General features: G+C 41.5%; 1 protein-coding gene across 8 annotated transcripts in view; it reads right to left on the reverse strand.

Annotated features, from left to right (window-relative positions):
• Positions 1 to 17,461, reverse strand: part of agtpbp1 (ATP/GTP binding carboxypeptidase 1) — a 426,905-nt gene that overhangs the window by 237,853 nt on the left and 171,591 nt on the right. For all 8 annotated transcript variants that reach the window (XM_068030050.1, XM_068030049.1, XM_068030054.1 and 5 more), the window contains 5 exons: positions 16,110 to 16,256; positions 12,219 to 12,350; positions 11,616 to 11,709; positions 3,975 to 4,012; positions 2,078 to 2,286 (listed from right to left, as the gene is read on the reverse strand). In XM_068030050.1, the coding sequence (XP_067886151.1) occupies positions 2,078 to 2,286; positions 3,975 to 4,012; positions 11,616 to 11,709; positions 12,219 to 12,350; positions 16,110 to 16,256 (620 nt within the window). The remainder of the gene's footprint in view (positions 1 to 2,077; positions 2,287 to 3,974; positions 4,013 to 11,615; positions 11,710 to 12,218; positions 12,351 to 16,109; positions 16,257 to 17,461) is intronic.

The following is a 17,461-nucleotide window of genomic DNA, read 5'->3' on the forward strand; positions in this document are numbered from 1 at the left end:
ATTTTTAAGATTTCTTGACATACAAGTATTATTTGACATTTTTTGTTTATTGTACTGCATTAGAACATACAAGCATTCAAATAGTTTCATCAGAACAGCCTGAAAGATTATAGAGTTTTACGATTTGCCAGTGTTTGAAAAACGCTTACATATTACCTTAAGCATTACCCTAAAGCAGCTGTCAGTAGTCAGAGTGGCAGCTGTTTAAAACAGCTGGATGGAACCCAAGGACATTGGTAGGGTGTTGAATGAATACTTCACATCTGTCTTCACCCAAGACAATGAGGATGTAGATATGGAACTTGGAGAGAGAGACTGTGAGGTTCTTGAGCAAATTGTCATCGGGAGTGACAAGGTATTGGAGGTTTTGGCAGGCTTAAAAGTGGACAAATCTCCAGGTCCGGACGATTTGTGTCCCAGGATGCTGTGGGAGGCAAGGGTGGAGATTGCAGGGGCTCTGACCCTAATTTTTAATTCCTCTCTGGCCACGGAGGTGGTGCCAGAGGACTGGAGAACAACTAATGTGGTCCCACTATTTAAGAAAAGTTGTAGAGATATGCCAGGGAACCATAGACCAGTGAGTCTCATGTCAGTGGTAGGGAAACTATGGGAGAAAATTCTGAAGGAGAGAATCTATCACCACTTGGAGAGGCAAAATTTGATTAGGAATAGTCAGCATGGCTTTGTCAGAGGGAGGTCATGCCTAACAAATTTGATTGAATTTTTTGAGCATGTGACCAGGTGTGTAGATGAGGGTAGGGCAGTTGATGTAGTTTACATGGATTTCAGCAAAGCCTTTGACAAGGTTCCACATGTGGGGACTTATCAAGAAAGCAAATGCACATGGGATACAGGGTAACTTGATAAGGTGGATTCAAAATTGGCTTAGCTGTAGGAGACAGAGAGTGATGACAGACGGCTGTTTTAGTGACTGGAAGCCAGTGTCCAGTGGCGTACCACAGGGATCTGTGCTGGGTCCCCTATTGTTTGTCATTTATATAAACGACATAGATGACGATGTGGGGGGTAGGATCAGTAAGTTCCCGGATAACACAAAGATTGGCCGAGTGGTTAACAGTGAGGTTGAGTGTCTTGGGTTACAGGAAGATATAGACGGGATGGTCAAATGGGCAGAAAAGTGGCAGATGGAATTTAACCCTGAAAAGTGTGAGGTGATACACTTTGGAAGGAGTAATGTGACACGGAAGTATTCAATGAATGGCCTGACACTGGGAAGTTCTAAGGAACAAAGGGACCTTGGCGTGTTTGTCCATAGATCTCTGAAGGCAGAAGGGCAGGTTAATAGGATGGTGAAAAAGGCATATGGGACACTTGCCTTTATCAATCGAGGCATAGATCACAAAAGCAGGGAGATCATGTTGAAGTTGTGTAGAACTTTGGTAAGGCCTCAGCTGGAGTACTGTGTGCAATTCTGGTTGCCACATTATAGGAAGGATGTGATTGCACTGGAGGGGGTGCAGAGGCGATTCACCAGGATGGTGCCTGGGATGGAACATTTAAGCTATGAAGAGAGGTTGGATAGGCTTGGGTTGTTTTTGCTGGAGCAGAGAAGACTGAGGGGTGACCTGATCGAGGTGTACAAGATTATGAGGGGCATGGACAGGGTGGATAGGGAGCAGCTGTTCCTGGTATTTGAAGGGTCAGTTACGAGGGGATACAAGTTTAAGGTGAGGGGCAGGAAGTTTAAGGGGGATTTGAGGAAGAACTTTTTTACCCAGACGGTGGTGACGGTCTGGAATGCACTGCCTGGAAGGGTGGTAAGAGACGGGTTGCCTCACATCCTTTAAAAAGTACCTGGATGAGCACTTGTCACATCATAACATTCATAGCTATGGGCCAAGTGCTGGCAAATGGGATTAGGTGGACAGGTCAGGTGTCTTTAATGCATCGGTGCAGACTCGATGGGCCGAAGGGCCTCTTCTGCACTGTATTTATTCTGTGATTCCGTGAAAATGCAGCATAAATGCTCATATTCAAAGACTGATCTTTATGGAGATTGCATTTAGTTTTCAACATACAATTGTGCAATAGCTAAGTCACCAATCAAGACACTTACTTGAGACGTATTATACAAGACCTTCATCCCTTCAGCATCCACGAAAGCTTTCCTGCCCAACTTGATACCTGTGATATTTTTGATGCAGGTTAAAATCCCTTTGCGGATCAGCACATGCCGATGCCTTGAGTCATGTCTATGCCAATCAATATAAATTGTGAGAAGAACAGGAATATATCCCCTATCCACTGACCTCCTGGCGTTGGTTTCTATCATAAAAGATACATATATGTTTTTAAAAACCTTTCCCTACATGTAAATGAGGAAATAGTTATTTATTGACACTGTCATTCAGCTACTTATTAATATATGCCATAGCTATACCTCATGGACAGAAGGGGAAGAAAAAGTACAAGCATCATCATTTTCACAAACAAAAGGTTTGGTAAACTTTTCTGCGGAGGAGGAAGAGTTTTTTTATTTTATTTTATTTTTATTCAACATTTCCGTGGTGGTTTGATCTAACTGAGTGGGTTGCTAGGCCATTTCATAAGGCAGTTAAGAGTGAACCACATTGCCTTGGGTCTGGAGTCACATGTAGGCCAGATCGGGTAAGAATGACAAATTATCTCCCATGAAGGACATTAGTGAACCAGATGGGTTTTTAAGACAATCGATAGTTTCATGGTCACCAGTATGGAGACTAGTTTTCTTTTATTCTGGATTTATTTAATTGAATTTAAATTGCCCCTGCTGCTGCGGTGGGATTTGAATTCTTGTCTCCAGATTAGCCCAGTAACATTACCACTGTGCTACCATGCCACTTAGAAGTTTTGTGCAACCAAATAAATGTAATTTTTTTATACAGTAACAAGTGTTGTAAAGTATCTTTTCACCATGCTATTAATTGCATCTTTTAAATTTGAACTAGTAAAAACAAAATTGCATTTATATACTGTCTTTCATGATCACAAGCATCCCAAAGTGCTTTACAGCCATTGAAGTACTTTTGGTGTGTAGTCACTGTTGTAAAGTACGAAATGTGGCAAGCCAATTTGCACTCAGCAAGCTCCCACAAACAGTAATGTGACAATCTGTCTTTGTGATGTTGATGAAGGGATGAATATTGGTCAGGACACCAGGGATAACGCCCTTGCCCTTTTTCGAAATAGTGCCATGGGATCATTTACGCACACCTGAGAGGGCAGACCGGACCTGGGTTTAGCCTCTCATTCAAAAGGCTGCACCTTCAACAGTGCAGCACTCGCTCGGTACTGCAGGGGTGCGTCAGTCTTGATTTTTGTCTTAGAGTAGGTCTTGAACCCATAACCTTGTGGCATGGAGGCAAGAGTGCTACCAACTGAGCTACTGCTGACACAAACTTAACACTAACAAATGCTTTCCAACTGTGACCAATAGGATTCACCAATTGGAAGAAAATAAAGTCTGAAAATGCTATTCACACCCAATACCAAAAATTCTGCCAACAAATCTTCCACAAACATAACTGAATGGAAGACTGCAATTCTTTTCAACACTAAATACCCCACAACAATTGGCTTCACCATCACTGCATTAGGAATGAAAAAAATCAATAATCAGCCAGAGGTATAGTTCCAAAAGTGAGTGGAGATGGGTCAGGTTCTGTACCACCCAAGTCTTAATCTGAACTACATCAAGTAGAAAAGGCACCATGTGAAGAATGGAGCATCTCCCAGCAAGTAGGAATAAAATCAGAAGTGGTGAGATCAGGCTTAATTATGATGTGCACATGCAATACGATTGTTCAAATGGACATTGTAACAAAGAGCTCCCAACACTGTAGAATTATGGTCCAGCTAAACCCAAGAGATGGAGAGAGAAAACAGGAGAAATTACAAAAATGAATTTTAAAGAGTAAAGAAAATGTGTATCCTTAATGATTAACCTGCATAGATAGATGAGATAAAATACTTACTCGACTTCAGCAATGCTGCCAATGTATCTAATGAGACCCTGCAAAAAAAACACAATCCAGAGGATGCAACTATGAACAAGTTGTGGCAGAACTTAAAAAAAAAAGACATAAGTAAATTTCATTCAAGGATTACAAATTTAAACTGATTGAAAGGAAACAGATAAAAGTTTATTCATGAACAAAGATATATATGGTCATTTTTCAACAACCTTAAAATCTGCTCCACTGTGATGAATTAAGTTGGCATCATTGTTGTCTGATGTTGCCTCCTGCATCTGCACAAGTGTCAATGAATGAGATAATGATGGCTATAAATTGGATGATTACTGATAATAATGCAAGTTGAACAAATGGAACGAAGATGAATAAAGCCTGTGGTTAGCATCTATGCTTCCAATGCTGATCAGACACAATGTATTTTTTAAAAAGTGTTAATTTTCCATGCAATGCTTGCTCATAATCAATGTCCATAACTGACAATTTAAATTGCAACATTGCTAAAGAATTATCTGGTCATGCACCTACAACTAGCAATAAGATGATATTACATACACAAACTATATGTTCCAAGATCAGAAAAGCCTGCAGCCACAACCACAGATGGAACATTATCTCTTCAAATTCAATGTGGTTGCACCTGTAACAGGATCAGAACCTGAAAAACCTATAAATGCATATCATAGATCACAAAATAACATAACTAATGTTCTGAAAGTGTTGTGGTAGTACAATCAATTATTGGTCTTGAGTTTTGTTTTTTTAATTGACTCTGGTTGGACATATTCCAAGAAGTTTTAATGCACAGCCTCCAATCAGCACATGCAGTCAAACAGCATGTTTCCATCTCCAATACCCAATAAGAAAAAGGGTTCAAATCAAATGAAAAAAAAACAAAGTGTATTTTTAATGACAGTCCCAGAGAGTTGGTAACCCTAATCAAGAGGTTCAAGATTTGAGAGAGGAACTCCCAACCTTTTTTTTTAAAAGCAAAAAGAGTTTGCTTCGGGAACTGAAATTGTTTAATAAGATACAATAACAACAATGGAATCAAATGTCAAATGAAGTAACATTTTTCAACATAAATCTAATTTAAGAACAATGTTTGAAATTAATATGCATTAGTGCTATCAAGCAGTAATTGCTCAGCAAAAACCTGCTCACTGACGGTCAGTTTGGGTTCCGCCAGGGCCACTCTGCTTCTGACCTCATTACAGTCCTGCTCCAAACATGGACAAAAGAGCTGAACTCAAGAGGTGAGGCAAGAGTGACTGCCCTTGACATCAAGGCAGCATTTGACCGGGTATGGCATCAAGAAGCCCCAGCAAAACTGAAGTCAATGGGAATCAGAGGAAAATTCTTGACTGGTTGGAGTCATACCTAGCACAAAGGAAGATGTATGTGGTTGTAATAGATCAATCATTTCAATCCCAGGACATCACTGAAATAGCTCCTCAGGATAGTGTCCTAGGCCCAACCATCTTCAGCTGCTTTATCAACGACCTTCCTTCCGTCATAAGGTCAGAATTGGGGATATTCACTGATGATTGCACAATGTTCAGTACCAATTGCGACTCCTCAGATACTGAAGCAGCCCATATCCAGATGCAGTGAGACCTGGACAACATCCAGGCTTGGGCTGATAAGTGGCAGAAAACATTCGCATCACTCAAGCGACAGGCAATGGCCATCTCAAAGAGAGAATCTAACCATCGCTGAATCCCCCCACTATCAACATCCTGGGGGTCACCATTGACCAGAAACTGAACTGGAGCAGCCACAAATACTGTGGCTATAACAGCAGGTCAGAAGCTGGGAATTCAGTGGCAAGTAACTCACCTCCTGACTCCCTAATGCCTGTCCACCACCTTCAAGGCACAAGTCAGGAGTGTGATGGATTTCTCCCCACTTGTCTGGATAGGTGCAGCCCTAACAACACACAAGCTCGACATTATCCAGGACAAAGCAGCCTGCTTGATTGGCAGCCCATCCTTCACCTTCAACATTCACGCCCTTCACCACCGACGCATAGTGGCAGCAGTGTGTACCACCTACAAGATGCACTGCAGCAACTCACCAAAGCTTCCACAAAGCACCTTCCAAACCTGCGACCTCTACCACCTAGAAGGACAAGGGCAGCAGATACATCGGAACACCACCACCTGTAAGCTCCCCTCCAAGTCACACACCATCCTGACTTGGAACTATATCGCCGTTCCTTCTCTGTCGCTGGGTCAAAATCCTGGAACTCCCTGCCTGACAGCATTGTGGGTGTACTTACCCCACATGGACTGAAGTGGTTTCAATAAGATGGCTCACCACCACCTTCTCCAGGGAAATTAGGGATGGACAATAAATGCTGGCCTTGCCAGTGACACCCACATCCCATGAACAAATGAAAAATGTCTTAAACCCAACACCATACAGTACTTTTAATAAGGTTGGAGCAGACAATTTGTTGTGGCAAGTAATTTTTCACCACCTAGAAACTGGCATTTTCACTGCCTTTCGGAGTATTAATGCAAAACTGCAGAGCTCCAGCAGGAAATTGTGCTGTATATGTGTTGAAATTTGTGGGATCAAGCGCAAAATGCTTTGCAGTACGTGTTTCAACAAAACAAGGGACAGGGGAAAAACACAAGAGTGATTCTTTCTGATCAAAGCTGTCATAACATTCATAGTATTAAAAAAACTGCAAACAAGTTTACAATATAATAAGTATCAAAGATGACTTAAAAAATTAGTTGGCACTTAGTCCATTAAACAGTTCAGTGGGCATTGAAGAAATCTTTGAAGCTCATCAAGTAAGATCTAGTTAACGAACAAAATAAGTCTCTTCAAACTGGAGCTGGGAAAGCAATTACTGCAATGGCATTTCGAGGAATGTAAGTTCACAGCTTGAATCCTGGGTCATTGGGTAAAATTCATGAACAATCGCTTTCCTGTATTAAACAGGGTACTTTATCAAGTGCAAAATACTGAGACTACTTTTTGCTTTCAACAACGCCTCAAATTGTTTTAGGCGGACTCTGTGTTGGGATACATTATTATAATTCAGCCAAGTAGTAATCCATTAGAAACAGCATAGCTAATATTTCCCATTCAAAGAAAATCAGTTTCAATTTCAGTTTGGCGTTTTGCCATCACTGCTTGTCTGGACTCTGCAAGCAGATCTACAGTTACTGTCCCTGCCCGTATTTCCCTCTAAAATGTCTGTTCACTTGTAAACAAGATCCTTGCCATTCACATCCTGGCTTTGACTGAAACCTTGTTCAGAGGTGGGTAACACTTTGCCCCTGGCCAAATTCTCCTCACACCTGGCTATGACAGTGTGGTTCTCATCACCAAATCACACTACAGTCTTTCTAACTACTCCTTCGCAACTTTTGCCACCTTTGAGTACCACCTCTCTCGCCTCTCTCTGATAGAACTGTTATTGTCCACTGGCCCCTCCAAGCGCCACCCTCTACACTGAACTGTTAATCTTTGGTGATTTCAATCTCCATCTCTGAATTAACAGGCATCCTGTCCTCCTTAACCTCTCTCCATATAAACTTTTCTACCAATATTCAGTCACCGATTTGACCATGCCATCTCTGGTGGCCTCTCTACTTACATGGTTTTGATGACTGATAAAGCCATCTGCAACCAATTGCGTATATCTCTTCACCACATTCCCCTACCTCATTTCAACCCAACTTCTTTCTGCATCCCAATCCCCCATCTCCTCAGAAATAACTCTCTTAAATCACTTAAAATTGTAATTTCAAATCCCCAGATATTAGCCTTTGGTGCTCCATTTGCCACAATGCCTCTGAAGCCATCAATTTGCTCAACCATTCTCTCACCTCCACCTCCACCTCCAAAGCCCGTGCCCCAGCAAAGCCTTTACAGTCTCCAATTCCAGTGATTCCCCAGGTATGGTTCCCAATTTAGCCCCCTCAAATCTACGGGAAGCAGATTTGAGCATATTTGGAATACAAATATCTCAGCCATTCATCAGCAGCTCTGGCTGGAGCACATCAAGTACTACTAAGCCTCAATTTTCTTTGCAAAAGCTGCTCTCTGCTCCAAAATCATTCTGGAGCGCAAAGATAACCCCCAGCTGTTTTCCACCACTGTTAACCATCTCCTTAAACCTCTCCCCTTTGATTCTCACCTCCAACAAGAGCGCATTGACTACTTCTTCACCAATTGAGACATACGTTCTTTACCTCTGCTGTTTCTCTATCCCTGTTTCCTTGCCCACTAAGTCATGCATCCCCTCAAAGTCCTCTGCCAGACTGATCTCAAAATCCACTAGGATAGTGGCTACACTAAAACAAATAGGATAGAAACATCGTGCTCTCGATTGGCAAATACTTCTGGAAAATGATTTTATATTTTAACTATTTGATTTTCATTTTCACTACCATTTTTATCTTTCAGAATGTTAACGTCCTAACTACACATCTACTGTTATGATACTGAAAGATTTTTGGATTCCAAACCCACAGCAATGCGGTTGACTCTTAAATGCCCTCTGAAATGGCCTAGCAAGCCAAGGGCAATAAGGGATGGGCAAAAAATGTTGGCCTAGCCAGTGACGCCCACATCCCCCAAACAAATAAAAAAAGATGATGCCAGACCTGCGGTGTATTTCCAGCACTTTTTGTTTTCATTATGGCTGAAGACAGGCATTGGTGGTGGTGGGGACCTCAAGAAGAGGTCAAGAAGGATTGACCACTCAGCACTTGTCCCTGAAGACAATTGCAAATGCTTCAGCCTTGTCTTTTACAATCAAGTGCTGGGCTCCGCCACCATTGAAGATATTTTTCCCATCTGTTGCTCAATTGTCCACTATTCACAACTGGATGTGGCAGGGTTGCAGAAGTTTGACCTGATCTGCTGGTTGAGGGATCACTTAAGCTCTGTCTATAGCATGCTGCTTCCGCTGTTTAGTGTGCATCGCAACAGCCCTGCATTATCGCTTCCTCAGATTGGCCTTGTTTTCAGGTATGTCCAGTACTGCTCCTGGAATGCTCTTCTATACTCCTCATTGAATCAGAGTTGGTCACCGGGCTTAATGGTGATAGAGGAGTGAGGGATATGCCAGGCCATGACGTTAGATTGCAGTGGTATACTGTTGTTGGCAATGGCCCACAGTGCCTCATGGATTCCCAACTGTGAGCAGCTAGATCTGTTTTTTTTTTATTCGTTCTCGAGATGGCAGCATTGCTGGCAAGGCCAGCATTTATTGCCCGTCTCTAATTGCCCTCGAGAAGGTGGCAGTGAGCCGCCTTCTTGAACTGCTGCAGTCTATTTGGTAAGGTACACCCACAGTACTGTTAGGGAGGAAGTTCCAGGATTTGGATCTAGCGACAGTAAAGGTACGGCAATATAGTTCCAAGTCAGGATGGTGTGTGACTAGGAGAAGGACTTGCAGGTGGTGGTGTTCCCATGCGTCTGCTGCCCTTGTTCTCCCATTCAGCATGATAATGATGCCACATGACACAATGGAGGGTGTCCTCAGTGTGAAGTTGGGACTTGTTCTCCATAGGACTACGTGATGGTCACTGCTACCAATACTGCCGTAGCTAGACTCATCAGCAACAGGTAGATTGATGAGGATGAGGTCAAGTAGGTTATTTCCTCGTTTTAGTGCTCTCATCACCTACTGTAATCCCAGTCTGGAGCTATGTCATTCAGGACTCAGCCAGCTCAGTCAGCGTTGGTACCATTGAGCCACTCTTGCTGATGGGCATTGAAGACCCCACCCAGAGTACATTCTGTGCCTTGCTATTCTCTATGCTTCCTCCAAATGTTGACTCATCAGCTGAGAGAGAGCGGTAGATAGTAATCAGCAGGTAGTTTCCTTGCCCATTCTTGACCTGAAGCCATGAGACTTCTTGGGGTCCAAAGTCAATGTAGTTCACTTCCAGAGCCACTCCCACCAGACTGTATCACTATGACGCCACCTCTGGTGGATCTGTCCTGCCAGTCTAACAGAACATCCCCAGAGATTGTGATGGAGGAATCTAGGATGTTGCCTGATAAACATTACGTGGTAATTCTTTGTTCTCATGGAACAGCAGACTTGTGCTACTTTATTTGCTTTGTCATATTTGAAAAAGCTTTGAACAGAATCAGCACCAACTAAAGAAGTAAACAACCTTTTTTGTTTGTAATCAGATATTAAAAATCTATTAAGATATTTGCAGATATCATTCAGGGAACTGGTTTTATCATTATATGCATGTGTCATGCGCTCAGCCACCTGTTGCGATGCACAAAAATCTGAACATTCCATCAGCAAAGTACAAAAATGGTCTTAAAACAGACAAGAATGTTTAAACTAACAATCTATAACAAAACACATGTAACATAAGTCAAATTGGTACTTTAAGTAATAAAATGATTCATACACATATATTTGCCACAATTTATATATTGTTCTATGTATTTTTATACACATTATCCCCATATTGCCACAGATATAGAAATTTGGAACTGTGCTTTGAAGCCAGTCTTGTGACAAACCTCTAACCCTGAACATAGGGATGATGGAGATCACACAAGGAAAGACGACCAGATGCGTTATACAAACAGTAAACATAAATCTCTCCAACTCTGTTCTGGGAGAGGTAAATTAAAAATATGCTGGAAGAATCCCTTCCTCTGAGATAAATGACCAACTAGGAACATAGGAACAAGAGCAAAAATTCAATCCCGCAAACCTGTTCCACTGTTTGATCATTGTCAATCCATATCTTAACTCCATCTACCCAGCTTGGTTTTGCAACAATAAATACCCTTGCCTAACAAAAAACCATCAATCTCAGTTCTGAAGTTTTCAACTGACCTTGCCTCAACAGTTTTTTTTGGGGGGGGGGGGGGGGGGTGGTGGGAAATAGTTCCAGATTTCCAATGCCCTTCCTGTGACATTACCCTTGAACAGTCTAGCTCTAATTTTAAGCCTATGCCCATTGTTTTGGACTCTCTCACCAGAGGAAATAGATTGACTCTATCTAATCTATTAACTCATCTAATCATCTTAAACACCTCAGTTAGATCACCCCTAAATCTTCTATACTTATGAAAATACAAGACTAGTCTATGCAATCTGTCTTTATAATTTAACCCTTTTAGCCTCAGTATCATTCTGCTGAATCTGCTCTGCACCGTGCCCAAGGCCAATAAATACATCATTCCTGAGGTGCCGTCCCCAGAACTTAATGCAGCACTCCAGAGGGGGTCTCACCACAGTTCTACACAGCTGTAACGTAACTTCCATCCTTGGTAGCCCAGCCCTCTTGAGACAAAGGCCTACATTGCATTGACATTTTAAATGATTTTTTGTACCTGCTCACTAGTTTTTAGTAATATGTCTACTTGGACCCTAAATCTCTGCTTATCCATAGTTCTGAGCTTTTTGCTATTTAGAAAATATTCTGATCTCTCTCTCTTGGGACCTACATTGAAAAACTGGGAGTAGTTGTAGTACAATATATCTCTGGACATTAGCTAATTTTACATAAAAGTTGGAAGTAAAGGGCACTTGTAAAATCTATTACAAGGGGATAAAAAGGAAAATGGTACAGTACTTTAAAATTTACTTCACTAATTTATTTATGTTTTTAATAAATAGTTCATTGCAGTACCTACTTTATAAGGCTTGTGTTTTTCCTGTTAAAAGGACCAATAATCTTGAACATAAGTTCCACGACACCATTTTTACCCAAGGATACAGCATTGACAGCTGAAAAATATGTGGATAAATGAAAACAACATTATGCAACTATTAAGACCATAGTAAATTCTTGGAATGTTTCAAAAACAAATCTAAAATACCTGAATAATGTACAGTGTATTTTGACAATGCATTTAACAGATTTTAGAACAATCTAGAATTTCTTCTGATCTGCTTTGACTATTTTACGTTAAAACTAAGGTGCATTTACATATATAGTTGCATTCCATCTGAGCCAAGTCCACACTGAAATCACAAGTGGACAATTATTGTGATAGCCCACTCCCTTACCCAAACCAACGTAATTTGCTAGTTTTCAACATTTTTATACAGCCATCAATTTGGCTGCCAATTTTTCCCTTTTCCTTGATATGTCCACATAATTTGAGACAGATGCAACTAATTCCTGGGCGTGAACCCATGAATGTGAGCGCCGTTGAGTCAGTCCATGAAATGTTCAGTTAATTGAATAACATCTGTATATACAGCAACAATAATACTTTCTGTACTCTACTTACCATTGCTAGAATAAACTCGCAGCAGTTGCAGACAAGGTAAAATCAGCTTAGAGTTCTGCAGGTTTTGTTTCACTAAACTCAAAGTTATGCCCAAGGCTCCATTAATCCTGGCTTTGACTCCAAACTTTTTGTCTATTCAAACAAACAAAGCAAAAGAATAATGTAATATGGACTCCAGTAAATCTCAGGTCTCAGAGATCTTTTTCAGATCTTTCAGATTTCTGACTGATCTTTTAATTAAAATGGTGAATGAGCATTGCACAATTCCGTCCTACATTTATCATTCTAATGTGTATTTAATATTTTCCTCCTATTAAACTTTTAGATGTCAGAGGACAATGTCATTTATTATGAAACAAGAACAGAAAGTGCCCGGGGGGGGGCGTCAAGAAGAGATTAAATGACAGAGATGTCATGGAACAGAATGCAAATGGAGTGCTAAATAGTTGCAGTGAAGTACAAAGCATGAGTCCAGAAGAGAGTGCTAATAGCAGAATAATGAACAGCTCTGTTAACTCTGCTTCTCTCTCCACAGATGCTGCCTGACCTGCTGACTATTTCCAGCATTTTCTGTTTTATTAACTCTATTTCTCTGTTTCTCCAAAATAACTTTTGCTATTTAATTCTAAATAATGTAGAATCAAAGTATTATATAAAACACAGGACAAAATATATGACCTTAAAATGGGGAATGAATTATAATTGAGTGCCCTGGACAATTATTCCTGCTCTCTAATATTGCTTCATCTTAAGATCACACTTGGCTTTGTGGCATAATGCACCCTAAAAGGATTTACTATTTCAAACATTCTATCAACTTTACCACAAGTGTCAAGTTTGTAGACATAACATTTTACAATAATGTTCTAATTCTAAAGTTTGAGAGACTGTGCTTAGTAGTTACAATTCTTCACCCTAAAGAGCCTTCCTGGCAATGGTTTCAAAAACAGACGAGCTTGCCATTTCAGAGCACAGTAAGTGTCACCTGCACGTCAGCTGGGTGGAACACTACCTAGAACTGTACTCCAGGGAAAATGTAGTCACTGAGACCGCCCTCAATGCAGCCCAGTCACTGCCATTCATGGAGGAGCTGGACGAACAGCCAACAAAATCAGAACTCAGTGATGCCATTGATTCTCCAGCCAGTGGAAAAGCCCCTGGAAAGGACGGCATTACCCCTGAAATAATCAAGAGTGCCAAGCCTGCTATACTCTCAGCACTCCATGAACTGCTTTGCCTGTGCTAGATGAGGGAGCAGTAACACAGGACATGCGTGATGTCAATATCATCACCCTCTATAAGAACAAGGGTGAACGCGGTGACTGCAACAACTACCGTGAAATCTCCCTGCTCAGCATAGTGGGGAAAGTCTTCGCTCGAGTTGCTTTAAACAGACTCCAGAAGCTGGCTCAGCGTGTCTACCCTGAGGCACAGCGTGGCTTTCGAGCAGAGAGAGATCCACCATTGACATGCTGCTCTCCCTTCACCAGTACAGGAGAAATGCAGCGAACAACAGATGCCCCTCGATGTTGCTTTCATAGATCTCACCAAAGCCTTTGACCTCGTCAGCAGAAGTGGTCTCTTCAGACTACTAGAAAAAATCGGATGTCCACCAAAGCTACTAAGTATCATCACCTCATTCCATGACAATGTGAAAGGTACAATTCAGCATAGCGGTGCCTCATCAGACCTCTTTCCTATCCTGAGTAGTGTGAAACAGGACCGTGTTCTCGCACCTACACTGTTTGGGATCTTCTTCTCACTGCTGCTCTCACATGCGTTCAAGTCTTCAGAAGGAATTTTCCTCCACACAAGATCAGATGGCAGGTTGTTCAACCTTGCCCGTCTTACAGCGAAGACCAAAGTATGGAAGGTCCTCATCAGGGAACTCCTCTTTGCTGACAATGCTGCATTAACATCTCACACAGAAGAGTGTCTGCAGAGACTCATCAACAGGATTGTGGCTGCCTGCAACGAATTTGGCCTAACCATCAGCCTCAACAAAATGAATATCATGGGACAGGACGACAGAAATGCTCCATCCATCAATATCGGCGACCACGCTCTGGAAGTGGTTCAAGAATTCACCTACCTAGGCTCAACTATCACCAGCAACCTGTCTCTCGATGCAGAAATCAACAAGTGCATGGGAAAGGTGTCTGCTGCTATGTCCAGACTGGCCAAGAGGGTGTGGGGAAATGGTGCACTGACACGGAACACAAAAGTCCGAGTGTATCAAGCCTGTGTCCTCAGCACCTTGCTCTATGGCAGCGAGATCTGGACAACTTATGTCAGCCAAGAGCGACGTCTCAACTCATTCCATCTTCGCTGCCTCCGGAGATTCCTTGGCATCAGGTGACAGGACCGTATCTCCAACACAGAAGTCCTTGAGGCAGCCAACATCCCCAGCATATACACCCTACTGAGCCAGTGGCGCCCGAGATGCCTTGGCCATGTGAGCTGCATGGAAGATGGCAGGATCCTCAGGGACGCATTGTACAGTGAGCTCGTCACTGGTATCAGACCCACCGGCCGTCCATGTCTCCGCTTTAAAGACGTCTGCAAACACGACATGAAGGCCTGTGACATTGACCACAAGTCGTGGGAGTCAGTTGCCAGTGATCGCCAGAGCTGGCGGACAACCATAAAGGCAGGGCTAAACAGTGGCGAGTCGAAGAGACTTAGCAGTTGGCAGGAAAAAAGACAGAAGTGCAAGGAGAGAGCCAACTATGTAACAGCCCCGAGAACCAATCTTATCTGCAGCGCCTGTTGAAAAGTCTGTCACTCTAGAATTGGCCTTTATAGCCACTCCAGGCGCTGCTCCACAAACCATTCACCATCTCTAGGCGCTTACCCATTGTCTCTCGAGACAAGGAGGCCAAAGAAGAAGAAAGAAGAGTCAACTGCAGGTCAGCTTGGTTCAGTGATAGCATTATTACAACTGAGTTAGTCCTACTCTCAGGATCTCTGCATATAATCTGACACTTCAGTGCTATTCTGAAGGAGTCATGCGTTATTGGAAGTGTGATATTTCACATTAAACCAAGGCCTGCTTGTTCAGATTGGCATTATTGAAAGAGCAGGAACAGGTAAGATGGTCATTTATCTCATTGCTGTTTGTGGGAGTCTGCTGTGTGCAAATTAGCTACTCCATTTACTGACATAAAAACAGTGATTACTCATCAAAATAATTAATTCGTCCTGAAGCAGTTCAGCGATCTTGAGGATGTGAAAGGCACTATATTAATACAAGTTATTTCTTTTTTTTAGTTTTATACAGTATGAATTAGAGTTATGTGAATGCCAGTTTGAGTAAGGGCAATAGGTTCTTTTCCTTGAAAGACATTCGTGAATCACTTGGGTTTCTGTGACATTCTGGCAGTTTTCATATTTATTTTGTACTGGTGCAAGCTTACAAAATCCCAGATTATTCTATTCAATTTCACAACTTGTCATGCTGAGATTTTTTACTCAGGACCACCGGGCGACCACTACACTATCATTTCTGCACTGAACACAGAGAGGTAAATTTTTATCTTCATCATCTGGACTGTAGTCTGAGTGGACCAGCTCTCCATTGTATAATTTGCTGATTATCATTCTGTTGAAATCAATGGAATGTTCTACAATAGACAGGCATACCGGTCCACCAGAATACAGGCCACAGGGTGAAGACAAAAACTTACCCTACAGTTACCAATCCAGGATGAATAGCAGGAAGGGAAGGCCCAGGAGCTAGGTAACTCTAAAGTTACGTACTGCTGCATGGCATGATATGAATCAAACAGATCTTAAAAGAATATTTGCAAAATATAGCATGGGGAAATGGTTAGATAAACATTTTCTTAGTGCTAAGGCATCCTCACATTTAGTTCAATTAATAAAAAACACCTTTTGGTCCAATCTTTGCCAGAATGGAATGTAGTTGTACCATAACCTCTTCATTCGGAGGAGAATCTTTACTGGCACTAAATAGCAACTGAAGCAGAATCTGGCTCCCTCCTTTGGAAACCAAAACACCACACCTGCGTCCTCCTCCTGGAAGACAAATCCGTATTTTCTTTTTGAAAGTGCACATACATGAGGCATTTTACAAACTTTACGTGGACCAGCATCTTATTTTAGGCAACATATGCAACAGGTGAATCTGGTTCTTAAGACGTTAGTCTCGATTAAGTTGCAAAGTTACTTTTGCAGAAATAATTTGTTATTGCATTAATAATGTTGCATGAAAATCACGAGGCATAATATATCACCATAATGTTTAAAATGATAGAACATTCTATAAGCAACAACAGTGCGAGATCGCTTATTCTCATTTTCTTCACCAGTAAGTTAAACATTCGCCAGCAATACAGCAATATTAACTCCAAATTACCTTGGACTCCAGCACATTTACAAATAGCAAGTAGAAATGCCAGGTGATGTAAATTGCTAAAGAACAGTAGGAAAAATTGTTCTCTGCTACATCTGATATGGGAGTTCTTATTGCTGAAAAAGAAGTGGCAAAAGAAGTGGCAAAATGCTCCATTCTCCAAAATTGGCACACTTCACCTGGTTAAGAACGAAAACACATACAATCTATTCCTCTTAATTCAAAGTCCTGGAGATGACTGATCTGCTCACTTGTATTTTTCAAGCATAAAATGTGTCCTGTGGTGTTCCATTGGCACTGCTTAATTTCAAAATACTGGATCATTAAAGTTTTTTGAAAGAAAAAATTGATTTTCTTGGAGTTGATGCTAGCTCTCAAATTGTTAAAAGGGGGGGGGGGCACGGGGAAGCACAAGTGTGACGAGCTGTACAAAAAATGATGTACAAGTCATTCTAAAACTAAAAATCCAGTATTGCAAAATCTAATAAAATATTAAAGGGAATGTTGGTAAATAATTCTAACAAGAATTTATGGGAACCGCAGTTTCCTGGAACTATGCCTTAGGGAGGCTGGAGAGGAATTATCCAGTTTTTGCTGAATTAGCAACAGGTTCTCATCTTTGTTTTCTTACCTGTCCCAGGAGGTTGAATGATTTGGGAAGTGGGTTCCACTATATCTGGATGGGGTGAACTTAATTGTCTTCCCCTGTCCCTCTCTTTGGCTGTTCATGTTTGTTATTATATTTGAAAAAAACTTATGGAAAGGTAGTGTGAATGCTGTCTGGATACAACTGACAATAGATTGTCACATATTTTATTTAAGTTTAGAAATTCTAAGTACCAAATCACTGCTTGAGTGAACTAAATAA

The sequence above is a fragment of the Heterodontus francisci genome, chromosome 4 (genome assembly GCF_036365525.1).
Source record: "Heterodontus francisci isolate sHetFra1 chromosome 4, sHetFra1.hap1, whole genome shotgun sequence".
NCBI lineage: Eukaryota > Metazoa > Chordata > Chondrichthyes > Heterodontiformes > Heterodontidae > Heterodontus > Heterodontus francisci.